The sequence below is a fragment of the Arabidopsis lyrata genome (assembly GCF_000004255.2).
Source record: "Arabidopsis lyrata subsp. lyrata unplaced genomic scaffold ARALYscaffold_1, whole genome shotgun sequence".
In the NCBI taxonomy this organism is placed as follows: domain Eukaryota; kingdom Viridiplantae; phylum Streptophyta; class Magnoliopsida; order Brassicales; family Brassicaceae; genus Arabidopsis; species Arabidopsis lyrata.
The window spans coordinates 8472037-8498829 of NW_003302555.1; the positions used below are offsets into that span (position 1 = coordinate 8472037).

The 26793-nt window shown below is 36.8% G+C and overlaps 6 protein-coding genes across 9 annotated transcripts; 2 read left to right on the top strand and 4 right to left on the bottom strand.

Annotated features, from left to right (window-relative positions):
• The first annotated feature begins 710 nt into the window (after positions 1–710).
• On the top strand, positions 711–5452 carry LOC9329137 (auxin response factor 5). Of its 2 annotated transcripts, XM_021011335.1 has the most exons (14): positions 719–1100; positions 1430–1537; positions 1689–1804; positions 1909–2007; positions 2097–2153; positions 2235–2393; positions 2475–2559; positions 2636–2726; positions 2823–2987; positions 3069–3191; positions 3277–3488; positions 3567–4720; positions 4823–5013; positions 5101–5452. In XM_021011335.1, the coding sequence occupies exons 2-14, from the start codon at positions 1435–1437 to the stop codon at positions 5225–5227; spliced, it is 2682 nt and encodes an 893-aa protein (XP_020866994.1). In that variant the 5' UTR covers positions 719–1100; positions 1430–1434; the 3' UTR covers positions 5228–5452. The 2 variants fall into 2 exon arrangements, with proteins under 2 accessions (XP_020866993.1, XP_020866994.1); XM_021011334.1 differs by having other exon boundaries at positions 711–1537.
• An 89-nt stretch (positions 5453–5541) lies between these two features.
• Positions 5542–8910, bottom strand: LOC9326419 (zinc finger CCCH domain-containing protein 6). Of its 3 annotated transcripts, XM_021011338.1 has the most exons (5): positions 8512–8910; positions 7496–8187; positions 7164–7361; positions 6724–6848; positions 5542–6639 (listed from the first exon to the last, which is right to left on the bottom strand). In XM_021011338.1, the coding sequence occupies exons 2-5, from the start codon at positions 7496–7498 to the stop codon at positions 5769–5771; spliced, it is 1197 nt and encodes a 398-aa protein (XP_020866997.1). In that variant the 5' UTR covers positions 7499–8187; positions 8512–8910; the 3' UTR covers positions 5542–5768. The 3 variants fall into 3 exon arrangements, with proteins under 3 accessions (XP_020866997.1, XP_020866996.1, XP_020866995.1); XM_021011337.1 differs by lacking the exon at positions 7496–8187 and having other exon boundaries at positions 5542–6627; positions 8512–8909; XM_021011336.1 differs by lacking the exon at positions 7496–8187 and having other exon boundaries at positions 8512–8909.
• A 440-nt stretch (positions 8911–9350) lies between these two features.
• On the bottom strand, positions 9351–13158 carry LOC9329138 (protein IQ-DOMAIN 32). Its single transcript, XM_002893031.2, has 6 exons — positions 12803–13158; positions 11898–12488; positions 11560–11739; positions 11413–11472; positions 9864–11301; positions 9351–9748 (listed from the first exon to the last, which is right to left on the bottom strand). The coding sequence occupies exons 1-6, from the start codon at positions 12890–12892 to the stop codon at positions 9729–9731; spliced, it is 2379 nt and encodes a 792-aa protein (XP_002893077.1). The 5' UTR covers positions 12893–13158; the 3' UTR covers positions 9351–9728.
• Positions 13159–15422: 2264 nt separating this feature from the next.
• On the bottom strand, positions 15423–19131 carry LOC9329139 (protein RCC2). The gene is made up of 16 exons (XM_002893032.2): positions 18609–19131; positions 18462–18523; positions 18297–18364; positions 18071–18192; positions 17878–18001; positions 17714–17765; positions 17305–17422; positions 17180–17210; positions 17049–17072; positions 16843–16967; positions 16668–16749; positions 16464–16586; positions 16330–16383; positions 16187–16256; positions 16033–16066; positions 15423–15961 (listed from the first exon to the last, which is right to left on the bottom strand). The coding sequence occupies exons 1-16, from the start codon at positions 18802–18804 to the stop codon at positions 15636–15638; spliced, it is 1611 nt and encodes a 536-aa protein (XP_002893078.1). The 5' UTR covers positions 18805–19131; the 3' UTR covers positions 15423–15635.
• Positions 19132–19565: 434 nt separating this feature from the next.
• On the top strand, positions 19566–20928 carry LOC9329140 (histone H3-like 2). Its single transcript, XM_021014028.1, has 4 exons — positions 19566–20068; positions 20188–20270; positions 20360–20450; positions 20583–20928. The coding sequence occupies exons 1-4, from the start codon at positions 19997–19999 to the stop codon at positions 20751–20753; spliced, it is 417 nt and encodes a 138-aa protein (XP_020869687.1). The 5' UTR covers positions 19566–19996; the 3' UTR covers positions 20754–20928.
• Positions 20929–22081: 1153 nt separating this feature from the next.
• LOC9326420 (aldehyde oxidase GLOX) lies at positions 22082–24167 on the bottom strand. Its single transcript, XM_021013690.1, has one exon. It carries the CDS (start codon positions 23887–23889, stop codon positions 22240–22242), a length of 1650 nt encoding a protein of 549 aa, XP_020869349.1. The 5' UTR covers positions 23890–24167; the 3' UTR covers positions 22082–22239.
• Positions 24168–26793: the final 2626 nt, after the last annotated feature.

Consider the following 26793-nt stretch of genomic DNA (forward strand, 5'->3'; position numbering starts at 1 on the left):
ACCTCTATAACCCATATATTGCAAATATCAAAATAGCTTTTGCTAACCAAAGAAAGAAAACGTTTTTTGAGTCCTTAACTTGGAAAGGAAAAAGAACACCGGGGCAAAAGGTTGGAAGATACACTTCCTCCCGTAACCTCTTTAGGCTTCGTGCTAATATACGCTACTTTGACATTCTCTCCTATCATACGCACCTTCTATTAGATCTCCCAAAGTCTCACCACTCACATCTCTTTTTCCAAATCTCAGCAGAAAAAGAAAAACATTTTGAGAAAAGTATATATTATTGCAACTAAAAAAGAATCCTCCTTTGTCATAAAGTATTTAATCAGCAGTTTTAGTTTATTATATAATCAAAAACATTTTATATTTTTCCCGATTACAAAATCAACCAAAGTTCTTGAAAAAGGAGGACACTTTTTAAAATAATATTCACTCATGGTACTTATTATAAGCTTTATTATCTGCCTTATAACATAAGCATTGAAAGTACTTGTACATTCAACTACGTTTCTGTGCGTATCAGAGATTACGTGTGCTTACTCTACTTTATTAAATTTTTGACGTAAACTACATTAATTAATTAATAGAGACATATAAATATATGAAAAATGTATTTAAAAATTAATGGGGAAACAAATAAAAATATAATATTATTCGTTTGAAGAGTCTAAAGCTGCAACGGCATCGCCATATACAGAAAGTTTTAAGCGCAGGATAAGAGCATGCACACTCTTTCCCATTTCCAAGCAAAATAAAACCTATACATACACATTTATAATACTCATATACTCCTAGAGAGAGAGAGAGAGAAGAAGAAAAATGTTGGTTTTTTCAGAGAGATAATAATAAAAAGAAACCAAAGTTATTTATTTATTTTTTTTTGTTAAAAGCTTTTTGTCTCTCTCTCTCCATTTCTTCTTGTTCTTGTTTGCATCCGGAACCAAAGATAGAAACTGTGGTTTCATGATGGGACCTTTGGTTTCTCTTCTTCATTGAAGGGTCGAATTTAGTCTGAGAAAAGAAGAGTGGAGAGAGAGAAAGAGGAGAGGCAAGAGCCCCACAAGAGAGACATGCTTGTCTGTGTGTAGTCCCTTTTTGTATGTTCTTTAATCTCTCCCACTCTGTTTTTGTCATGTGTAAGGGTTTTTGTCCTTCGAATTTGGAGTTTTCTTTAACCAAAAAAAACCAGATTCCATGAAATGGCTTTGTCTTTAATTCTTTTGGTTTTTCCTGGATTTATCTTCTTGTAGCCTCTTTGCTCAGTAGAGCTCTTTTGTCTCTTCTTGTGTTAAAAAAAATAAAAATGAAGACTTTGTTAAGAAAATAATAACCTGAGTCTTGCCAAAGCCTAGTGTTGAGTGTGGGAGAGACCAACAGATCATTGAACAATCTCTTTGTATGATGGCTTCATTGTCTTGTGTTGAAGACAAGATGAAAACAAGTTGTTTGGTTAATGGAGGAGGAACAATAACAACAACAACAACATCTCAATCTACTCTGCTTGAAGAGATGAAGCTGTTGAAGGACCAGTCAGGTTTTCATCATCTTCTTTCTTCCTCAAGATTTTTACAAAAAAATTCCCTTTTTGACAATAAACTGAGATAACAAAAAGTTACATGCTTTATGCCAATGACATATTGAAATCTTGTTACTTTCCCCTGAAATTTGGTTTTAAACATATTCAGGAACAAGAAAGCCGGTAATAAACTCGGAGCTATGGCACGCTTGTGCAGGCCCTTTGGTGTGTCTCCCTCAAGTTGGGAGCTTAGTGTATTACTTCTCACAAGGTCATAGCGAGCAGGTAACTTTGTGTGTCTTAAAGAAAGAACAAACACATTGTACTTCTTTAGATCTTGTAAGCTCTTGGTTTAAAGTTTTGATTATTCTGTTTACTTTTTGACTTAGGTTGCTGTTTCAACCAGAAGGTCAGCAACAACACAAGTTCCTAACTACCCAAACCTTCCATCTCAGTTGATGTGTCAAGTCCATAATGTTACTCTTCATGTAAGCCAATCTTTCTCATTTGCTTCATATCCAAACATATTGCAACCAGTTTTGATTTTTGTTGGCAATTGTTTTGTTTCATTTGATAGGCTGACAAAGACAGTGACGAAATCTATGCTCAGATGAGTCTTCAACCAGTTCACTCTGTAAGTTTTCGATTCTAGCCACTTCCTTTTATTTCATTTAATATTTTGAAGTCGAATAAGTTTGAATGGTTTGTGCATCAGGAGAGAGATGTGTTCCCTGTACCAGATTTTGGGATGTTAAGAGGAGGAAGTAAGCACCCGACTGAGTTTTTCTGCAAAACACTTACTGCAAGTGACACAAGCACACATGGAGGTTTCTCCGTGCCACGTAGAGCTGCAGAGAAGCTATTTCCACCATTAGTGAGTATCTCTTTTCCTCAGGAATAAACATATGTTCCTTTTGCTTTAACTGCTGCTAATGTTATGTTTAATACATTATAGGACTACACAGCACAGCCGCCAACGCAAGAGCTTGTAGTTCGAGATCTCCATGAGAATACTTGGACATTTCGCCATATCTATCGAGGTAAAACCACTAGATTTGTCTCTTTCTCTGCTTAGATTGAGTTGGTATTGAGCTCAGTTCCTGCTTACATTTTCAGGGCAACCAAAGAGACATCTCCTAACAACCGGATGGAGTTTGTTTGTTGGATCAAAAAGATTGAGAGCTGGGGATTCTGTTTTGTTCATCAGGTTAAAAATCTTGAAAAGCCGGTTTATGAATCTACTGTTGCCTACTGAGTCATATTGGTTCTGACTGTTGTTCGCTTTTTGAAAATGTGCCAAAAGGGATGAGAAGTCGCAACTGATGGTCGGTGTGAGGCGTGCCAATCGCCAACAAACAGCACTTCCTTCATCAGTTCTCTCAGCGGATAGTATGCACATCGGTGTTCTTGCTGCTGCTGCGCACGCAACTGCAAACCGCACTCCTTTCTTGATATTCTATAATCCAAGGTTAGCTCAAAAGCTTCTTCAATTGTCAATGATATAAAATATCTTCCTAGTTCTAACGTAACTCATGGTGTTTGTTCTCAGAGCTTGTCCAGCAGAGTTTGTGATTCCTCTAGCTAAGTACCGTAAGGCTATATGTGGGTCTCAGCTCTCAGTTGGTATGAGGTTTGGAATGATGTTTGAAACTGAAGATTCCGGGAAACGAAGGTAAGTTATCTGTAAACTGCAATCTTTCTGTTTTTACTGATCAAATTTGGTTGTTCACTTATCCATTTCTTGGTTGTGTATTTAGGTACATGGGAACCATTGTTGGAATCAGTGATCTGGATCCGTTGAGATGGCCTGGTTCTAAGTGGCGTAACCTTCAAGTGGAATGGGATGAGCCTGGATGTAATGATAAGCCTACTCGGGTCAGTCCATGGGATATCGAAACACCTGAAAGTCTCTTCATTTTTCCTTCTCTGACCTCAGGACTCAAACGTCAGCTCCATCCATCTTACTTTGGTGAGTAAAAGAAAGTGTGCCTTGTTGTGAACTTGACATGAGATTTGTAGCCTTAAACTTTTGTTATGAAATATGCAGCGGGCGAAACCGAATGGGGTAGCTTGATAAAACGGCCACTTATACGTGTTCCTGATTCCGCGAACGGGATTATGCCTTACGCATCATTCCCTAATATGGCTTCGGAGCAGCTTATGAAAATGATGATGAGGCCTCACAACAACCAAAATGTACCATCTTTCATGTCTGAGATGCAGCAGAATGTTGTAATGGGCCATGGAGGTTTGCTAGGAGATATGAAGATGCAGCAACCCATGATGATGAGCCGGAAATCTGAGATGTTGCAGCCACAAAACAAGCTAACAGTGAACCCATCTGCTTCTAATTCGAGTGGCCAAGAACAGAATCTGTCACAGAGTATGAGTGCTCCTGCAAAGCCTGACAACTCCACACTCTCTGGCTGCAGCTCTGGTAGAGTCGAGCATGGACTTGAGCAGTCAATGGAACAGGCAAGCCAGGCGACTACATCCACAGTGTGTAATGAGGAAAAGGTTAATCAGCTACTTCAGAAACCGGGTGCTTCGTCTCCTGTACAAGCTGATCCATGTCTTGACATTAGTCAACAGATTTACCCACCACAGTCTGATCCAATAAATGGATTCTCTTTCCTGGAAACTGATGAGCTGACATCACAAGTCTCTTCCTTCCAGTCTCTTGCCGGATCATACAAGCAACCATTTATGCTATCCTCCCAGGATTCTTCAGCTGTTGGGTTACCGGATTCAACAAATTCACCAGTGTTTCACGATGTGTGGGACAATCAGTTGAACGGTCTCAAGTTTGACCAGTTCAGTCCCTTGATGCAGCAGGACCTTTATGCTAGTCAGAATATTTGTATGAGTAATAGCACAACCAGCAACATTCTAGATCCTCCACTCTCAAACACAGTTCTTGATGACTTCTGTGCCATCAAGGAAACTGATTTCCAGAACCACCCTTCTAGTTGTTTGGTTGGAAACAACAACACTAGCTTTGCTCAAGATGTCCAGTCACAGATCACATCAGCTAGCTTTGCAGACTCACAGGCCTTCTCTCGTCAAGATTTTCCAGATAATTCCGGAGGGACTGGTACATCTTCAAGCAATGTTGATTTTGATGATAGTAGTCTGCTGCAAAATAGTAAAGGCTCATCATGGAAGAAAATTGCAACACCCCGCGTCCGAACCTACACGAAGGTAAAAAGATTATCTCTCTCATTCCTTCCACAAAGAGTACATTTTCTGGTGTCACAATCTGACATTAAACTTTGCGGTTTGGGGAATGTTTTGACTTGGCAGGTTCAAAAAACCGGGTCAGTCGGGAGGTCAATTGATGTCACAAGCTTCAAAGACTACAAGGAGCTAAAATCTGCAATCGAGTGCATGTTTGGATTGGAAGGACTACTCACTCAGCCACAAAGCTCGGGTTGGAAGCTTGTATATGTTGATTATGAGAGTGATGTTCTACTTGTAGGAGATGATCCATGGGAGTAAGTCTCTCTCTCACTGTCTTGTGAATACATTAACTTCACCTCACTTTCTGTCTTACAATAGTTTCCTTACATAAACTGGTGCAGAGAGTTTGTGGGATGCGTTAGGTGCATAAGGATACTGTCGCCAACAGAGGTCCAGCAGATGAGTGAAGAAGGGATGAAGCTTTTGAACAGCGCAGGCATTAACGATCTTAAAACTTCTGTTTCGTAAATGTAGCAATATAAAAATGATCTCCTGCTGATTTGTAAGAAAAAAAAGAGAGTAAGAAACTGTTCTTCTCTCGAACTGGTAGAGGAGAAACCATCTTGTTGTAGCATTTGATTTGTTGTTCCCATTTGAGACCTGAAACTAAACTATATTCATATATGTAGTAGAGTGATGAATGAATCAGTAGTTGAGACAGTATGAGATCAAAAGGCAAACAATTATTCCCTACATTGTTGTCTTTAGATTAAGGGTCATAGCGTGGGAAGATTTTACTCTATTTTCTGCACAATGATAAAGATAAAGTGTCGAAAACCATCTCAAGAAAGCTAGGGATATAGTATAATTACTACTGTGTTGGTGAGCCAAAAGATACTCGCTGATTAATTCTACATTTGTGGCGTAAAACAAAGATATGATTTCAAATGTATATAAAACTTATATAGCAGCAAAATCAGACAAGAGAAAAGAGAAAAATTGCTCTGCTGCTAAACAACAAGCTCTCACACCAAGAGGCAAAGAGCATGTGTGGTATGCTAATTCTGCATCAGTCTCTGTCAAATCTCATTCTTTTTGCATTCTGCATCTCAGAAGTGTTGATATTACCATTGTTTAGATTCCTCGGCTGGTAAGGTGTAGTAACATCGTGCTGGTACAAACAATTGGCTCCATGGCGACAACCCCTTGTGCTGTTGAAATACATGCAAGGCTTCATTATCTTGGGTTTTGAGTCCCTTGGCCTCTGGTTATTATTATTGCTATTTACCATCTCCGGGTTAGGTCCTCCAGGTTGGAGGTTGTAACGATAACCAAGATGTTGTTGAACTGGCGGCATTTCTTGTCTATCCCCACCATGTTGCTGAATCAGGTTCTTGTAATAACTAGCATCTCTTGCTGGAGGTGCTCCATAGTTTGGTTGGTCTAGAGGAGTATACGCCATGGGAGGAATATGGGTTATGGATGGCTGAGGGTAAAATTGTCCATTTGAGTAAGTAGGTGCTGTAGTTACTACTCCATTGGCTTCATGTGTTGAAGATGGGTAGAGGCTACCTGCGTTGGAGGAAACTGAACCTGCACTGCCAGAATTTGCAACAAGATTCTCGACCAACTTAGGGTTGCTTAGGATTTTAATAAGCAGATCTTGGTCGATCATGCTGCTGCCTTGTTCTTTGCTGTTTGAGATTGCAGATAATGCAGCCATTATCTCTGGCCCTGCAGGGAGGATTGAAGAAGTTGATGTATTCTCATCCGTTATTGATGGATCTGTTCCCACATCCACGCCAGATTGGGTTGGGAAATCAGATGCTGAATCCATCGCTATGTCATCGTCTTCTACAGGTAGGATGGGTATGACAATGGTTTGCTGATCATCATGATGGTTCTCAACATCAGCTGGAACCGAAGGGCTGCAGATTTGACTTTAAGAAAAGTCCCAAGTCAAAAAAAGAAGTAAAAGGGATGCAAATGTGTGTTGGAAGAATATGTAGGGGTTAGATACGGACTTTGGAGGAATAGATGATGCGCCAGGATAAAATGCTTCAAGAACTCTCAATTCCCTCTGATTTTGGACCTCCACTTCTTTGCTTTCGTCCCCTGCAACCACTCTCCATTCCTCATCTAGCAGAATCTGCAAAAGCACATGTTATCTACAGTATTAGCGGCACTATCGTAAGGGTTGAATATATGAACATCCTCAACTAGATTAACAAGAAATACAATCCTACATGGGTAACCCAACCAAGAGCACCTTACCACTATATTTACCAAATGTGACCTTATCCAACTTAAAGGACTAGAGGAAAATATATGTGTATATATATATATACATATGTAAACTATAACTGTAAATATCTTGGCTTTTTGGGGGAAATGGAATTAGTACTTTCAAAATTTGATGATTCTAACTAAAAAAAGGCTTAAGGAGTGCGATCTGAGAGCTTACCCGGACAGAGGATTTCCACTTTATTACTGGGATGTCTGATAACTTAATCTGGGACTGATTCGCGGAAAGAGGTCCACCAAAACCAGGTGGTAGATTATCATCACTTGGATGGGAAGCCAACGGTGACTTTGCTTGCAGGTGATCTTGAGACTCTGATCCAACTTGTGAAGGTGAATCCTCTGATATGAATAGCCGTACCTGTTCAACATGAGAAACACATTATCAATTGACATGTAAACAAAATCCTTAGAGAATCTTGATCATATCACGCTAGTTAGAGTCAGGAATCACTACACACAAAATATGAATATACAGCAAACATGAATAATTACCATTGGACCAGTTATCTCAAATATACAGTCCAAAAAAAGTCAACAAGGGCTTGTAAGCATTAACGTATTACAAGAATCCTGGTTGTTTGAAAAAGCTTAAGTAAAGAAAGAAACAAACAATGTGGTAACGTATAAGACAATGACCTCATAATCCAGAACAGCCTAACTAATCAACTACTTTTCAAACCATGTATACATGAAAAAAATGAAAATGGTGACGTTCCTCTCTGTAGCATCCTCCTACTCCTCTCCCTTCCCAGTAAGCAACAGAGCTGGACAACGAATCGTCTCCAAGCTAACTTACCAAAGTATTTTCCATCAGCACAAAGTATGCAAATGACAGTATTCAAGAGTGTGTGAATGTATAACGATTCACCATGCCGAATACTTTGTTGAAGATAGCCAAAACCCTTTGGACATCACTCATTATTCTTGGTTCGTTCTCTTTCATACCTCACCACTGAACTACTTGACTACATTGATCTCGTGAGTATGCCATGATGGAACTGGATGTATCTCATGATTAGCCCCTTATCCAAAGAACCAAAAATGGGCAAACAATTTAGACTATGATGCAAATATAGATTAAAAGAACAAAAATGCAGATTTTATATGTATGTCCTCCAAGTCCAAGAGCTCGAGACAAGTGATTGGCAGGTTTGTCACCATGGTTCCACACGGATTCCCAATAACTAGTAAAGTTGCAAGTAAAATATAAATTCAAAAACAGAGTATAATACACACAGTAAACAATCAAAGTCTCAAATCATGAATGACTAAGCAAGATAACTCAATATATCAAACAACTAAAGGGACATAAGAGAATACAAAAACCAGTTGAATCATCATATCACAGAGAAAAACTAATCAAATCACAGAGAGCATTTTCCTCAAGTTTCTAGTTATCGTATCATTTGCAATCAGCCAATTTAAGGAAGATATAGAAAGGGAACTAAAACAAACATCAATCATATTCCAGGAAAGCTTCAATACAATGAACAGCAATGCCATTTTACCTGACAAAGTTTAAAATCTGGTGGCCAAGATACCCTTTTGTGCAATGCCCTCATAGTTACAGAAACTCTCACTTCTTTTTTCAATCTAAAAATCAATTCTTTTTGATTCAGGAAGGTCCAATTACCCTTTTAAAATCTCGTGAATTTACTCTTAGATTGAAGCACCAATCATCATCATCATTATTCTCATCCCAAGTTATCAAAAAACCCTAACTTTTTTCAGGAAAAGAGGAAGAATTTAAGAAGAGAAGATGATGAATCCCAGAGAGGAGAAGAAACATCTGCAAGCTAAAATCCGTCGAGAGAGAGAGTTGAGAGATGGAAGCGATTGTGAAGCCCTAGATCCTCTGGGCTCTTCTTCTTATGGTCACCATCGTCATTTTATCTGTCCTCAGATTTTTTCTTTCCTCCGCCTTTATACACGTGTCTTCGCAGCCGTACCCCCTCAAAGTTTTCCAATTTTTTCCAGATAATCCACTACTTTAGTATATTTACAAAACGACCCCTATGGAAAGCTTGATTTTTGTTTTGGAACAAAGTCAATAGCAGCCAGTTTCGTTGACTCTTAGTTATCATCCGACAATCCCACGAACTTGTTTTTTATGTTTGCCAACTAATTGCTTTTTATTACGTCAAATTTGTATTGAAGTGTAGACTAATTGTTAAGGGTTCGTATAAATTAGGAGATAATGATAATTAGAGTATTATCACTTAGGTTTTGCCATTTAGATGGTTTTTGGTTTGAAGTTATAAAATAGTCCATCGTTTTAACTGAAAAATCATGTTCTTTTTGTGTTAAGAATTGTACACCACAAAGGAGAATTTTTTTGGGAGGAAAGTGAAACAATAACCAAGAAGATATTATTACACGACTTTTAAAATTGAAGTCATAATCCATTGTTCACGACAAGCTTCATTTTCAGTTGAGGAGGTTATGTCCGAAAAAACCAACACCAAACCAAATCAAATAAAATCCTTTAGCCACAAAAATCAAACAATTTTTTTTTATAAAGAAAGAAGAAAAAAACGATTCTATACAAAGAGACTATCCTCCACTCTTCGTTCTTCCTCTGCACTTCTGTCACTTTTGGTCGTTTGAAACTAGAGTTAAGGATTGTTGTCCTGAAAAAACATACCAATAATCGAATTTTTGCGAAACACCGAAAGTCTTCTAAGCTTTTTGTCTTCTCCGGTTTCTGTCACACTCGGGTCAGCTTTCACCTCTGCCATTTTCTGTCTGTAAAAAAAAAAAGCAAAACCAAAATCAAACATTGTTCAGTTTTTTTTTTTTAAAAGGCATCTAAATGCGATGAGTGCGATTGCAGAGAAAACTTAGGAGGCGATTGTTTTACCCTTTGTTCCCGGTTGTGCTTGAGACGCAGACCGTTGGATTCTAGGAGAAACTTGTTTCCCATTGGTAACACCAGGCAACGAATGTCTCTTCTTGGCCGAAACAACATCTCTTTCTTGAAGATCAGGGCTTGATCTTGGTGAGTTATGTTCTTGAACCTTGGCTTTCGCCGACTGTGTTGGCTGCATGAACCGAGGAAGAGAGTTCTTGCCTCCGCTGCTTTCTCTTGCTTCTTGATCATACCCAAAAGAATTTCTTCTCACGCTTTTCTGTTCTTTCCCTTCTTCTTGTTCTGTAGCCTCACCACTACCAATTTCCTGTTTCGGGCTTGATGTTATTTTCTTGCTAACTTTCCTCTTTTGGCTCGAACCACTCTTTTCGGATTTTCCCTTTCTTGCTTTGACTGAAGAAGATGCTTGGCTTGCCGGCGTTGCCTGAGATTCAGTGATTGTCATCGGAGTTAAAGCTCCCTCAGATAACGTGGAAGCTTGAGGCCCTGATTCATCTTCAGCCCGTCTCTTTTTGGAATCTGGTGTACTAACAACCGATTCATGCTGTGTCACTGAGATTTCAACTTCGTCCTTAGCATTCTCAACTTTCTCCTTAGGGTCCTCTAAAATACCCAATGACGTTGCGTCTTTAACATCAATTTCTATCAACTCTGCTTGGTCTGTTTTAAAACTGTCATCCTCTAAAAGCTTAGCTTCTACCCTGGGCTCTGCACCTTCAGCGTCTGACTTCTTCTCAAGTGAGTCAAGAGAAGAAGTTACAGAGAGTTCGGTGCCACACTCGGATCCACTGAGCTCAGCTGGAGTAACATCTTCCAGAGAGTGATCCTTTTTAGTGTTTGTAGTGTGTGAATCTATATCTGTTTTGCCTTCTTCACCCGAAACACCATCTTTAGGAGACAGCGTCATTGCTTTGTTTGAACCAGTAGATGAAGTTAGTTCCTCAAACTTCGACTGTGCGGCAATGAAAGAAGGGTTGCTAACCTTACGCTTCAAAGAATGTTTAAGCTGTCCATCCACATATTCAGGCTCTTCGAGCAAAGAATCTGGTTCCTTAGCAGCAAGTGGCTGAGACTGGATTGAGTCATAATAAACCTCCGCTGATGCTTCTGGTGAATCATATTGGCTCATTTTTTCTGTTTCAGATAGCTCCACATGCTGACCTGCTAGCTTACTTGCTTCATAGCTTGACAAATCAGCTTCCGTTTTGGTCTCTACCGTTGAGTCTGAGTTCACAAAGTCAACTTGAGGTGATACTTTAACATTCTGTGTTTCTTCCAACTGTTGCTCTTCCGTTGTCAAATCTGCTTTCGAAGTCTTCTCAGGTTTTGGAACAGACATCCACCTCTCCAACCAGTTCCAAGCAGAACTAGGTTTTGTTGGATCACATTTAATGCTGATTGGTTTTGTCTTGGGAGTTGACTCCATTAGCTATAAACCAATATGCAACATAAAATGAGTATAACAGAGAATTGAGTTTAACTATCATAATATATACCTTGAATCAGCCAGAATGCACTAGAACTAAGTTTAAAAACATACATGCTTAGCAAACTTGTTTTCGAGAAGTTTTTGTGCAGCTGCATTTCCTTCCGCCTTATCCTGAAATAATAAACAATATCGGTCCACAGATTATATAGGGAAAACAAAATGATACTGTAACATAATTCAGCCATCTCAAAACCTTACCGAGATTGCTGAAACACGGCTAACATCTTTTGTGGAATGACGAGCACGAACCATCGCCTGCATTTTGACAATAGCTTGGACACAACGCAGTGATCCCATGGCCTGGCTCCTAACCAGGTGGCCACGAACTGCAGCTTGAAGTTTAATAACTTTCTTGCGCCTCAGAAGCTCTCTTCGCGCCTGCAGTTTAACAACACTCCAGTAAGAATAGTTTTCAAGACAGATCCTCAGCAACAGGTTGGGGAAATGTTAAGATCTTTAACATGTCCACAGAGTTAGGGAAAGCTTCTTCACATCCTTAATAATATTACTATGTAAGAATAGACAGAAGAACATACCAAGAATCCACGAATAGCAGCTTGGATGACCACGACAACAGACTCATCCAGCATCTCATCAACATTTTCATCACTTTCTTTACTGATAATAATCACATCATCGGTTTCAGATTCTTCCGGCTCAACCTTACTAGCAATTTCAACCTCAGAAGTAACATCTTTCTCTATCTTAGCTGCATCAGCAGCAATTGGTCCTTGCAATTCAGTTCCAATCAAATCATCTTCCTCAGTTTCAGTCCCTTTTGATTCCACAATAACAGGCGACACCTCAGTTCTGTGATCAATCTGTTCCTCCACTGACGACAGCTCAGTCTTCTCCTCAACGAACTGTGTTTTTTTCTCATCCACAGGTTCAGCCACATAGGTAACAGCAGGTAATTGACTCTTCTTCTCATCAACAGAGAATGACTGCTGCTGCTTTTCAGAAACATTGTTATTATCAGGAGACGGAGATTTAAGGAGAGCAGATTCAAGAGTTTCTCTAGTCCTAGAAGCAGGAGCAGTTTCAGAGACTACACTAGTAATCAACCCTCGCTGTTTCCCAGATTTCTTCCTGAAACTCCATCCACGCTTATCACCAGAGCTCTTGTTCTACATCCAAAACAAAATTGATTCCACACAATCTTAAAACCATTAAACCTCACAGATCTCGTAGACAGGCTAAACAAAAAAAAAAAAAAAAACGAAAACCCTAAGTAATACCAAACAAACGAGTAATGAAGACCAAACCCTAAGATTCAGACAAAATTAGAAACTAAGTAATGCCAAAATCCGACCAGACACTGACGGAAGCAAAACAAAAGATCTACGAAATTGGATTTAAGGACAAAATCCGAAACAGAGATTGGAGATCGCGAGAACTATAAGCAATTTAAAAAAAAAAAAAAAAGAGAAAATGTCAAAACCTCGACGGCGGTGGAGTTAGGATCGGAGGCATCATCACCGCCGGAGCAAGAGATGAGACGGAGACAAGAAGAAGCTGGAGATCTTCCCATGACTGGTGGCTCTTAGAAGAAGCAGACCGTTTTATCTTCTGGTGTGTTGGATCAGTAGTAAATAAAACAAACACAGAGAGACTAGACTAGTAGTGGTGTCGTTGGAAATTGGAGCAAAAGGCAAAGCCGGAACTCAAAGGCGAAGCATTAAAATACGGTTAAGTCTCGGATTTGGAATCCGCCAGTCTTTCTCTTCTGTCCGTTGAGGTGCCCAAATTAAAGCGATATAACGCTGTCACTGTCAGATCTCTCTCGTGAGTCACATTTTCTTATTCATTCTTCTTCTTTCTTTTTTTACTAACCGATGAGTATTAATTAATTACTATATAGCTGAAGTAACAAATTCAGATAGATGTTTTTGAATTCATTCATATGGGTTAAAAAAAAAAATCATCTATCAGTAACAAAGAAAAAAAGATGTTAAACTTATGATGTTACAACAACGATGATACAAACTACAAGTTATTAACACAAATAAATTGTTTGTATTTTCTGTTTTTTTTTTAAGGGAATTATTATACTAAAAATAACGGTTGGATTGATTGAAATAATGAATTAGTGGGGGATTATTCAATTATGGCAAGTCGATAATGTTGGTTCACCTATAAAAATAATAAGACGCATGTGACTGTCATGTGCTTCATGTCTTTTTTTTCTTTCTTTTCTCTCTGATCGCTTTGTGAGGTTATATTAACTTTTTTCTTTATATGTGGGGTTGATTAACTTTATTTATTAAATTGTCTCAAACTCAAACACATTTGGCTAAAGACGTAAATATGTTTCATAAATCTATTTTGGCAGTAAGCCATAGTGACAAGGATATGTGTTGTAAGTAAAAAGTATCAAGACTTAAAAAAAACTGGTTGTTTCTTTAAGCTTTTCTTTCCATTAAGAGCATTTCCAACCCATTTCTATATTTGTTTCTAAACTCTATTTTAGAGCCAAATTTGCTCCAACCACCTCTATTCTCACCTCTAAAATAGAGATTTCTATTTTTTTCTCTATATATAGAGGTGAGAATAGAGAATCTCTATTTTTTTCTCTATAAATAGAGTTAAACTTTTTAGAGGAAAAAATAGAGGAACACATTGGAGTAAAAATAGAGAAAACTTATCTCTATTATAGAAATAAAGCTAAAAATAGGGAAATACATTGGAGATGGTCTAAGTCATCTTATAGACTACAATATGTGTATATTCGATTGAAAGCAAAATAACGAGAAATATGCAAATTGGTTTCAGATGGGCTTTGTAGGCCCATAGTGGGCCAGCCCAATAGAGAAAAAGAAACTTCGTGGTGTATTGAAAAAAGGAAATGGTGTAGGGTATCTCTCTGTTACCAAACTGATCAAAGTCCTAACCACTACTCATTGTAATATTGACAATGCCTTTTTTTCTGTACAATTTGCCACATCCACAGTACTGCCAGCTAGGCGGCATATGTATTTGTTTTGTTTTGTAGCATTACGACAAAAGTTACAAAGGGAAAGTTGTTGTGGACCTCTCTGCGAAATTGATAGTGAATGATTTTATTCTAACGTTGTGATAGAGTCGTATATATAGCCACTGCCTTATCTGTTCTTAGGTTATCTTTCATTTTTATATTTGTTATACAAAAATGTTTAACTCAGTTCCTTAAGTCTCATATAACACTTTGCTTTTTGGAGGCTTATTCTTTTGTAAAGTCCATGTTATTCTTTTGAATACAGGTTTAGACTGTTAGTCTAGATCTGTATGACTGTAACCGTTATATTTTTTGGAGGTTTTTCTCAAATTTGGTGTAACTTGTTGTTCTTTTTATGATGAAAGATAATCTGTTGACCAAAAAAAAAAAAAAGATAATCTGTTGACCAAAAAAAAAAAAAAAAAACTCTTCGCTAATACATACTATAATTTAAACAGTATTAAAATATTAAGTTTCCACTGCCTGATCTGTGCGAATTTGTTTTCTTTGATCGTACTGTAGTATCTTTCATAAGTTAATGCGAATACTAAAATGCAGACGAAGACGCGTACAAAGGAAGCCGTAGTCGGCAGCTAAGAGGTAAAGGTGGTTTATTAATTAATTCATGGAAATGTTAGAAAGTTTGAGTGATAAACTCAGAGATTGCGTGTGAAGTTGAAACAAACCTTTCACGACCTTAACCAAAAATATGATCAATCTTAAGACCAAACCTAAAGTATGGTTATATTAATATTAAAAAATCAGCAGAAGCATCACTAATTGCTTCCATCTTAAGTCAAATTTCTCAATCGTGCAAACTCATTTACTATGTTTGTCGCACTCACCGACAGAAATAATCTTGCCATTTTCACGGCATCAAAAATTTCAAAACTCTATTTTAATCATTAATAATTCAGTAAATAACAAATTATAGGAGCGAATTATATGAATTATATGCATAAAACATAATAATTACAAAAAGACACATGCTTTAGACAAAAAGCAGCAAAACACATGCTTCATGTCATCGCAAATCAGTTAAGGACAAAACCGTATCAGTTTCTTTCTTTTCCTGAGAAACTTTGAATTCTGAATATCGAAAATGTTCTCTCTTAGAAATAAATCAGTCGATGTGGTTTACATTAAAATACAGAGGCCGATAAAAATTCTCCAGGGAATTATGCTTAAAACAAATGTTCAATAGAAAAAAATAAAAGTGATTTTTAGCCTCTCATTGTGTGAAGAAAAAAACAAAAACTGTTAAAAAGAAACCACATCGAGGTTTAGAGTCAGAGTCGTTTTAAAACTTACGTGGCCTTCCTCTTCTTCCACCGGTCTTCACCGGCGGAGCCTTTCCGTTACTGGTGCGGCCGCCGCGTCCACGTGCTCCACGACCACGTCCTCTCCCACGAGCGCTCTGTTTCTTGCCATTGGCCTCTTCTCCATCTTCACTGTAGTCACTGTCTGCGTCACTACCTTGAACTTCCTTCTCCTTGTCGCTGTTATCTTCATCACTGTCTTGTTCAGAATCAGAAGCTTTTGATGTTTTCCTCTTTTTAGAAGCACCTCTTTTGGCAGCTTGTTGCTTTGGTGCCAAAGTTTCTTCCTTGACTTCTTCTACACTCTCTGCCCAAAACAATCAATTACATCAAGAAATGTTTAAACTCTGTAGGGGATTAATATTATTGTGATTATACCTTCTAATGATCCTTTCCCATCGTAAATCTCGAGCTGCAGATATATTAAACAGCGTAAGGAAACAGATGAGGAAATACCAAACCTTGAAGAAACATCATCTTGAACTTTTTATTGAGGGCTCAAATAAAAAGAACTGACTCTTGCTTTTGTTACCTGCTCAAGCCGATCAGCGATATCTGTTCTGTCGACTATGACCATTGAATGGCAAAAACCGCATGCCACACTACAGAAAAACATACACAATGAATTTAGAAAAACTTCCAATTTATCTCTGAAGCAAACACTTGAGAACTCACCCCATTACATGCATTCCCTCGAGCATATCAACCTTTTTTGGCGCTGCAGAGGATCTGAAACGAGAAAGAAATAGGATTTATAATGATAGTCGTATGTGGTTTTTAAACTAAAAGTTAGTTATGGTGTGGCATACTTTTGACCATTGGGGCCATAACCAAGTTCTCCATACTGAGCATGACCCCAACTTATGCAAGAACTATCGGCACCAACAAAGTGATGCATGCTTCCTGAATCCATCCAACGCAAGTTCCAACCACTGTGTGAGGAAAGAAAAATGTTACATTAATCATCAAATCAAAAGTAATATATCAATCCGTGGAATCTGATTTAGACAAACCTTAAATCCATCATTGGTTTAGGGTACATCCAATCATCACCATTGTTCTTTATCTTTCCCCACATATATAACTGTCCTCCACCTGAAAATCCAAACAAGTTAAATTTAATTTTTAATGTAGGACCAGAAGACTAACACAAGAGGCAAAAAGACAGTTCAGGTTAAAGTTATTTGCCAGCGGTACACGCGGAGTTTGCAGAGCCAGCGGAAACAATGGCATTAGGAGGCAAAACATTATTCCTTTGAAACACATCAATACGGCGAGGAGCCCACTCATCCTTCTGCTCCCTATGTCCAAGCCTGAAATTGGTAATCAAACATCTCATGAGGAGGAGGAAGTTAATCTCCATCTACAAAGCTTAAACATGAGCTAATACCAACCTTCCATATCCACCATAGCCCCACCTGTGATATGTTTGAAAAAATATAAAAATTAGATGCATCAGACATAACACACATAGAAGGACCAGATGTTCAAAGTAACCAACTTTTTGAACAGATAAGTTACTTACGTGTAAACAAATCCATTCTTATCTACGGCCACTGATTAAGAGAAATGTTAATTATCAGAATGAGTAATTAGCTCCCTTGAAAGGTAAAGATTTAGGATAGAGAGAGAAAGAAATATGGTTTCTACCAGTATGATTTGTTCCACATGCAACTTTGACAATGGTTTCCCCTGCAAGAGAGGCGATGGCTTTGGGTCGTGGCTGAGCTTCGTAGGCGAGTTTAACTGAACTATCCTTCATATTGAACTGAAATGATACACAAACAATGTAACCTGGTTTAAAGTAAATGATGGAGACATGTTTACCTAATCTATTCATCAAAAGCATTTCAGGGAGACTAAAGTAACTAAATGATTCATAGCAAAATTTTCATAACATTTCAAGAAACAAGGGCTCAAAAACTTGTTTGGAAGTTTCAAATAATCATAAACAATTCTCGGTTGAAACACCTCCAATCATGATAATAAGCTACACGTCAGAAACAAGAGTTGAAATTGCATTAGTTGCACATCTAAAGTACACAGATAACTAAGTTACCTCATTATCAGTTCCATGACCAAGTTGACCATACTGTGGGAGACCGGCAGTCCTATAAACAAACAAACACTCTGAAACTGAGCAAGAAGTCTTACTAAAATGAGACCCGTTAAAGGCGAAAGAAAACCCAAAATAACAGACTAGACCAAAGTAAGAAACCATACAGTATAGAGGCTCCTTCAGTAGATGATAACCACACTGTAAAGTCAGCCCCACAGGCAACGTTTGTGACCTCATCAGACACAACACAGGGAAGAGGCGTCGATTCAACTTCTACAGAAACAAACCCTGTAATTTACAAATTCCATACCATTAGAACGGTAAGACACAAGCAGAAGTATGCAAAGCGTTTCATACCGTTTTTGGCTGAACCCGAACCCAACTGCCCATACTTATTCCAGCCAAAAGCTAGAGACAGTCCATCATCACTAACCACTACCGTGTGGCTCCTCCCTGCTGCCGCTTTCACAATTTTGTGCCTTCAATAAAGAAAAAAGAAAAAAAAAAAGGCTCAATTCAAAGCTTTAGCAGCCATGTAAATGTTCAAACAAAGAGTTAGAATCAATCTCTCCACCAAACTCACTTAGAGAGTCCTGACACAACTGTTGGCCTATCACGTTGGATCATATCTCCATGACCTAATTGACCTTTCTGAACAAACATCAAAAAAATTCCCACAAACCAAAATCATTCACATTTTCATTTCAGAGAAGAAGACAAATAAAAAGTAATGGGAATCAGAACATACCTCATTGCGTCCCCAGGTGTAACAACGACCTTCAACGTCCAATGCCACACAATGAAACGAAGCTATAAAAGATAAACAGTATCAATTCCTCCATTATCAAAGATGAGAGAAAACAAACACTCAGGCCTCAAGAGATTGGAGAGTTACCGCAACCAGAGGCGACGAATCGAATGTTAACTCCGACGAGTGGCCTTAAACGAGTAGGAGAGACCAAGTTACCTTCCATGGCACCTTTGCGTTTTCCAATGATATCCCAAGCCGTAGCACCACAGAACAAAAGCTCACCTCCCTTCTCCTCAGAGCTCTCATCTTTCTTCTCCGACGAATTCATCGCTGCCGCCATAACTTCTCCGACCAAAAATTTCAAATTTTCAAAATTCCAAAAGCAGATCCAAAGACGATTATAGTACGCGGCGAATCGGGTTGAAGATAGAAAGTGGCGGGAAAACAACGGCTAGTTAGAGTGATTGAGCAGATCGGAAAGCGACGACAAAGATTGAAGAAAAAAATTGGAGACCAAATTCAGAAAACCCTAAACACAAAAACAAAATAGTACAGAGAAAAACTACGAAAGAAGCAAAAATAAAGAGAGAGATAAAGTGAGAGGAAAATATAAAAGAAGGGATTAATTGAATTGAAGGGATTTTGGGGATTTCTCTATTACCAAGATTATACATATATTTCTTTATTTAATTCGTTGATATTTAACTTGTTCGGCTCTTCATTGGGTCTTTTGCTTTTGTGTAACGTTTGTCTCTACTTTTTTGTCACTATCTTTTGTTTTGTTCCACTAGTGGAAATTTTTAGCTTAATGTGCTTTTTTCTTGTTGTTATTAAGATACAAAGTTTGTCTTCCTAAAGAAAGGAATTATAAGATATTTCTCTCTCCCTGTTTTGTATTATTTTTTTTAGTGTGTTGAAGTGAATCTTTTCTTAGTTTTGTTCTAATATTATATATGTCAGTGTATATATATATACGTGGCAAAATAATAAACATTGTATAAATAAATACAATATTTTACTCACAAAATAATGCAAAACCAGAAGTGTTATATTCAAATTGAAAAAAGACAAATATGGAAAACAATAGAGAAATTAATAAATCTCTATACTATAGAGTTGACCATTTTAATTCTCAGTTAAGGCAAAAAGATTCCATTTTAGGCCTTTAATTTTTTTTATCATTTTACCAAATTCACCTGAGAAAATTTGATAAGCCCACTGGCCCAGAGCGAGAGAAAAACCCATTAGTAACCACGTCATCTATCCAACGCACTAGTCAACCAATAAAAATTGACTATAAGGATCTCCACGTCAGCCCTCTATTACAAAAATTCGAAAATTGGAATATCAAATAACCGTCTTTTTTAATAATTAAAAAGCACATCAAAAATGAAAAAAAAAAAACCGCTATAACATGACGGACACTATATAAGTGAAATCTCATATACGTTGTACCCATTATAACTCTCGCAAACAAAAGAAACTGTCGCAAGTTATTGACGGTTATCATCATCATCCTCTCGAAGAAATTAATGGCTCGTACGAAGCAAACTGCGAGGAAATCTACTGGTGGAAAAGGTCCAAGGAAAGAACTCGCTACCAAGGTTTTTTATCTTAACTTCTTCTAATTTTTTTGTATCAGTCAGATTAAGATTCACGAATTACGTTGTTGCATGAGTCATTTGTATAATGGGTTTCTAAAGTTTACGATTCTGTTTTTCAGGCGGCGAGGAAAACTGTTAGAAGACCGTACCGCGGTGGTGTCAAGAGGGCTCACCGTTTCCGTCCTGGAACCGTCGCTCTTCGGTCAGATTCTCTTTTCTCTTTCTCTTGTTTTATTGGAATAATCATTTCTTTCTATGTTTTAAAATGGTTGTTGATGTCGAGGACAACAGTGAGATTCGCAAATACCAGAAGAGTACCGACTTGCTAATCCGTAAATTGCCTTTCCAACGTCTTGTTCGTGAAATCGCTCAAGATCATAAGGTTTATTCTAACTTCTTCTCAATCAACTTCGTTTAATAGTTTTTGTGATTCGTGTGATTTCGATCTCATTTGTTGTTGTGATTAGTGGATTTCGTTTGGAGAAATATATGAACTGGTTTCTATTTTACGCAGGTGGATTTAAGGTTCCAAAGCCATGCGGTACTCGCACTTCAAGAGGCAGCCGAAGCATACTTGGTGGGTTTGTTCGAAGACACGAATCTGTGTGCGATCCACGCCAAAAGGGTTACGATCATGCCCAGGGACATTCAGTTGGCCAGACGCATCCGTGGGGAACGTGCTTGAATCATCTTGATGATTATGTGAATTGTATTTTAAGTATTTTAAGTGTTGTTTTCGTTTTGTTCTCTGTGGGGTGAGATAGAATCATGTATATAGGTTTCTGATTCGTACTCTGATAAAACCCGTTGGTGTGTATCTTTCTTTCTGGTTGATTCATTAGGATCTTTCTTTGTGTCTTGTTTTTTGCTAAGAAATCTTTGTGTCTTGTTTGTAAAATAATCTGTTTCGTGAAAGACAAGTAAATATAGTATTACGTATATTCCAATATTTGTTTCACGCGTTCATTTTATTTTAAAGTGGAAACACTTGACCAAATGTGGTCAATGAAATAATTACATTCAACTATATAGAAAAAATGTTTACCATAAATATATATTCGGAATGCCGAGTTAAAAATTTAATGACTGTAAACAGTGTCAAAAAGGACATGCGTTTAAATATTTATTATGTTAACCAAATTATTCAATTTCTTACATTTATAACAATTTCGTTAACTTCTTAACTTCATACTGTAGACAATTCGATTGAAAAACAAAGTCCATTACGCTTATTATTTTAATTGTGTTGTTAACAAACCCAACTATTTTACTTTATATTGTTATTTTGTCTCCAACTTCATAATAGTTAGCATCATCTTCTTTTGTTTGTCAAATCAATTTTCTCTAATTGCTGATCTATCAGGGGATGGATCATATATCTAGCTAACGAAATAGTGATATTTGCGTGTGCAACCTTTGGTTAGATTTTTTTGTAGTTTCTTCACATTAATCCTCCAAAATGATTTTTTCACCAAAGTAATAAGAAAAACGTAATAAATTATTCTATATAAAATAGTTGCATGATAAGTATTATTTTAATAGACTTGAAAAGCTTTCAATATATAATAAACATCTGCAGTTCACAAGATTATAATTTGTAAATAGTTATTCTTAGATTGAACATAGTATAAAACTTTTTTTAAAAATATATAACATATATAGTACTCCTTAATACCATCAGATCTGGAGAAGAAAGAAACAAATATCATTCGACTCTTGTAAACTTTTACAAATTTGATCACCTTCATTAGAATCCAAGTTGACACTAAAGAGTCAATTAGCTAACCTCTTTATATAATCATGCATGCAGTGCCAAATCGCTTTCTATCCTATGTCATACTTTGTTGTTGTACATATATAATCAATTAAGAACCTGCTTTCTTTAGTTAATTCATGACATAAAATGTAATCAAAAACATAATTATTTTTTTCGTTAGTCTTACTTCCTTCGTTGGTCCCCTTCATGCATTAGCGCATTTTCTTAATACAACAAATTATCAATGATCAACCGCATAGAAAAAGAGTATCCAATAATTTATTATCATCAAATTGAGAACAGATATTCTTATCACAATCATATACAATTGATTAGGTGCTCCAAAGAACCAATCCATTCCATAAATATAACACAAACACACAAAAATAAAGATATAAAATAAAGAGTCAATGAATCATTGTAACCTTACCCAAACACCTTCACTTGGTATGTTTTGATTCACCACAAAGATCATATAATAACCAGGCCATGCAATATTCGCCGACTTTGGAGTCCTCACTTGAACCTCATACGTCGGCGATTTGCCTTTCCTGGTAAGCTTAACATTGTCCAAAACCAAAACCCTCTGATTCATCGCGAAGCTATGCGTCGTGAACGTCGGAAACACCAAAGTCACTTTCACCGGAGTCGTAACTTCTCCCGTGACCGTAAACTTCAACTTCAGATTCATTCCATATTTAATCGTCGACTGAGGTTTAGGAGATATAATCTTGGGACGAAGATCCGAAAACTCCCGTTGTAGATAAACCGGAGAGAAAGCTTCTAAGCTCAGCTCCGTCGGAAAAAGCACTCCGGTGAAGTTATAAAAGGCATGAGGATTGCTTCCTCCGACTAGAACCCTACCGTCACGTAGAAGAATAGCCGCGGAGTGATACATTCTCGGGATTGTAGTCGGCCTTAGCGATTCAAACCTTGAGTTAACCGGATTCTCAGGATGGTATAGGTCCGGTGCCAAAACCGGTTCACGACCAAGCTCCCATGCAGCAGTACCAAAAGATCCACCGTTGATAATCAAAACATCTCCGTTTGGCAAAAGAATCATATCTCCCATAACTCTAGCATGTGGCATATTCTCCACCGTCCATTGAGGATTCGCATCGTTAATCTTGATCCTTGCACACGTGTCAAGCGCTTCAACGAAAGTTTTCTTTCTAAAAGCTAGGTTGTATGATCCTTTCGGTGCACCTCCACACACCAGAACCTCCGTCTCGATTTGATCCGCTTCAAGATTCTTTAACGGTAATAACACGGCCGAGCCAGTGCTCGGATAGTTTCTCGGATCACCACCGGGAATCGCCGGAAAAGTTTTCACCACCGTGTTCTTAACATAGTCGAGTAATATCGCTTTGTTATTAGCGAATATAAATAAATTCCCATCGGTATTCATAAAAACAAAAGGATAAAGATTATTCTCTTGTCCTTGATCATGAGTCTCGGCCAAAAACGGTAACGCGACTACGTTAGGGTTTGTCGTTTTGGGGAAGAACTCGTAATTGAATTGAGCTTGACCTCCGATGACGATTTGTTTACCGTCGGGAAGAATATGGTTGGAAGCATACCATCTTCTCTTCGTTAAGCCGTTGTTAATTTCTACCCAATCACATTGATTGTTGTCACAAGGAGAGAATGTTCTCGCCTTTAGTTCCCCATCTCGGTCTCCACCGGTTTGGACAAGAACACCGTCCGGTCTAACCGAACCGGATGAGCACCATGTGTTGGATTGTACCGTTAGGGGCCTGACGGTGTTCATTGCGACGTCGTATTCGATCGAGTGAGCTGTGCAGTCGCGCTTGGAAACGATGTCGTTTGGATTGTCACGGCAGTTTCCGTTAGGTAGAGAGATGTTCGATGGTCCGAAGTTGGTTCGGTCGTACATTACGACACGGTCGTTATGGAGAAGTTGCATATGCATCGCCGAGATTCCGACGTTGGGGGCGATGTATTTCCATAATCCTCGGGCGGCGGATGACACGTGGTATGTTAGGAGGAGTTGGATTGAGGTTAGGAAGAGAGCATAGAATATGAATGTGGCTCGTGCTGCCATTTTTTTCTTTTAGATATCTTATTTGATGTTTTGTGGTATGTGATGAGAATTGGACTGTGACCTGTGTTGTTTATATAGTGGTCAATGCCGATCAGCCGATGGGACATTCATTAGTATACGTTACGATATTCTAATAATGTAAAATTATAATAATATGATTGTTAGTTCTGTTAATATTTCAAAAGAGATATATAATCAAGGTCTCGAGTGTATAATAAGCTTTAATATGATTCAATTTTCTTACTTTTTCCTCTAAACTCTTATTTCAATGACCGTCCAGTACCTTAGACGTTTGAGAGAGTCAACTTTGAGTTTAAAACGATTTCAAACATTATGGATCTGTACAATATAACCAATAAAAACTCTTAAGTGAGACGTCACAATCTTTGTTCTTTTTCTTCTTCTTTTTTTCTTTAATTGAGCTAGTATATCATATTTATCCTCTGTTTCTCTCTAAAGTTGTTCTGCGGCGACTAAATGTTCTATATAATAATTTATGAAGCAATTGAAGTTTCTTTGTCTGATTTTAGATTCAAAGCGAAGTTTATCTTCACTGTATATGTTTTGATGTTTGAGTATTCACATTTATGAAGATAAATATATATGATCCAATATTTCATAACTCTCTTTAAAAACAAATAGTATACTTTTTTAAGTATGATTGTATTCAAATAATAATATCGTACTATTACAGATATACAGAAATCAGAATATGATTCGTCGTCGTAGGAAACACATTATATTATTGGATTTACATTATTATTATAAAAAAGAAAGAGGAACTTAATCTATAAACATCGATTATTTGAGATTAATTAGTTTGGGAGACTGCAAGGACGAATTAATGATGGAGATGTTGTGTTAACATCAAACATGCATGCAAACTATATATTATACAAGTCACAAGAGTTCTTTACGTTTTAGTTCACCCAGGGCTATTTCTTCTGGTTCTTTGCATGCTTAATTATTGTGGTCCTCACAAGTTTTCTACTAATAAATAACAAACAAGTATATAAATTAACATACAAACGGATGTTAGTTTTTAGAAAAACATTCATGCACATAAAATTGTACTATTCATTCCATATGTGTAATTCCAGTTATATATATGTATTACTTTTTGGTATATGGGGAAAAATGTAGAAAAATACCTTAAAATGCCACACTATTAAATTTTTGTTCCAAAAGTTTTATCACCACTTTATTTTTCTAATAATACCACAACTTTTTGGTATAAAATATTTGTTCAACCAGAATAAAATATAAATAGTTTAAAATATTATATTTGGGTTCTCTATTTTCAATTTAGGTTTTATATTTCCACCACTTAAAAGAGATTTTGATTCATTTTAATATTGAATTTGTAGTAATATTAAAAAAAAAAAAAACTAGTGATAGTATTTTTGGAACAAAAACTTAAAAATGTGATCTTTTAAGAATTGCCCCAAAATGTATTAGGTTAATTATGTTGCACAAGTTTATAACAAAACTCGAGTTTTCTATGGGTTGGTGAAAATTTTCAGTTGATAGATTGTCGTTTTTATGTGGTTCCTGTCACCGATTACTAGCAATTTGTGGACTCTAATTATAACCAAACTAAATTACTTAATACTTTCAGCTTTCCATATTTTCAAATGAGTGGTCTTAAATTGACGTTGTTAGATCCTAAATGACTAAGTAAAATCTCAACTAGTAAACCGACATGAGTTTTGGATTAATCATATTCCTATCATTCTAATCCAACAGATCGATCGCACTACAAGAAAACAGAGGATTTGGAGTATTTGGATTTAATCTTATCATCTACATGGGAAGAAATACTAGCTAGTCGTTGTCATTATGTTTAGTTATATATAAAAATGCGTAGCATATGAAACAATACCTGTTATAGGATTAGTAAATTCCACAAGTTTCATCATGTATCAATGATAAAAAAAAAAAATCATCATATCTCGATATATACACTAAAATTCATACAATAAATTTTTGTTTCATATAATTTTTAAATTTGACATTTAATATTGCTTTAATTTATACTGCAAAATTAATCTTTATTTTCCAAAACAAAAGTTACTATATATATTATTAAAATTTCACAAGAAAAGTTAAAATAGAATTGATATCAGATATAACGGACACAAAAAAAAAACCATTTGTTGATTTATTTTGAATTAGAAATCCATAAAAAATTAACAATTGCGTATGGATTTCCATTATTATTCAGATTGTGCAGATATATGGGATCCATTTCTTTAAACTCTTTTCTTTTCTTTTTTTGGTAAAAGGTGAAGTCTTTAAACTCTTTTCTATTTTGCTCTGTTGTCAACGTCTTAGTTTGTAGTATGATTGGATTCAAATCATTTTAAACATATATATATGAACCATCATTATGATTGGATTCAAATCATTTTACAACAGATATATGAACCATCGTCGAATGAACATTTTTATATTATTGGATTATACATTATCCTCGAGGGACTATATATATATATATATATATATATATATATGTAATTATATATCGATGATCTGAGATTAATTAGTTCGGTAGACTGCAAGAACGAATTAATGATGGCGATGCTGTGTTAACATCAAACATGCAACTATATATTATACAAGTCAAAGTCCCTTACGTTTTTGACCTCTCAGGAGGAGCTATATCTCCTGGTTCGTTGCATGTTAATTATTTTGGTCGTCCCAAGTTTTCTAATAAATAACATATATAAACAAACGCATGTAAATTTTTAAAGGAACGCAAAACATTCATGCAAAAAAAAAAAAAACATTCATGCATATAAAACAGTATACTACTGTGTTTGTTCCAACGATGCAAAGTTAAAACATGTAAAGACAGTATATAGTCTCCTTTGTTTAATTTCACTTATATGTATAAAATATAAA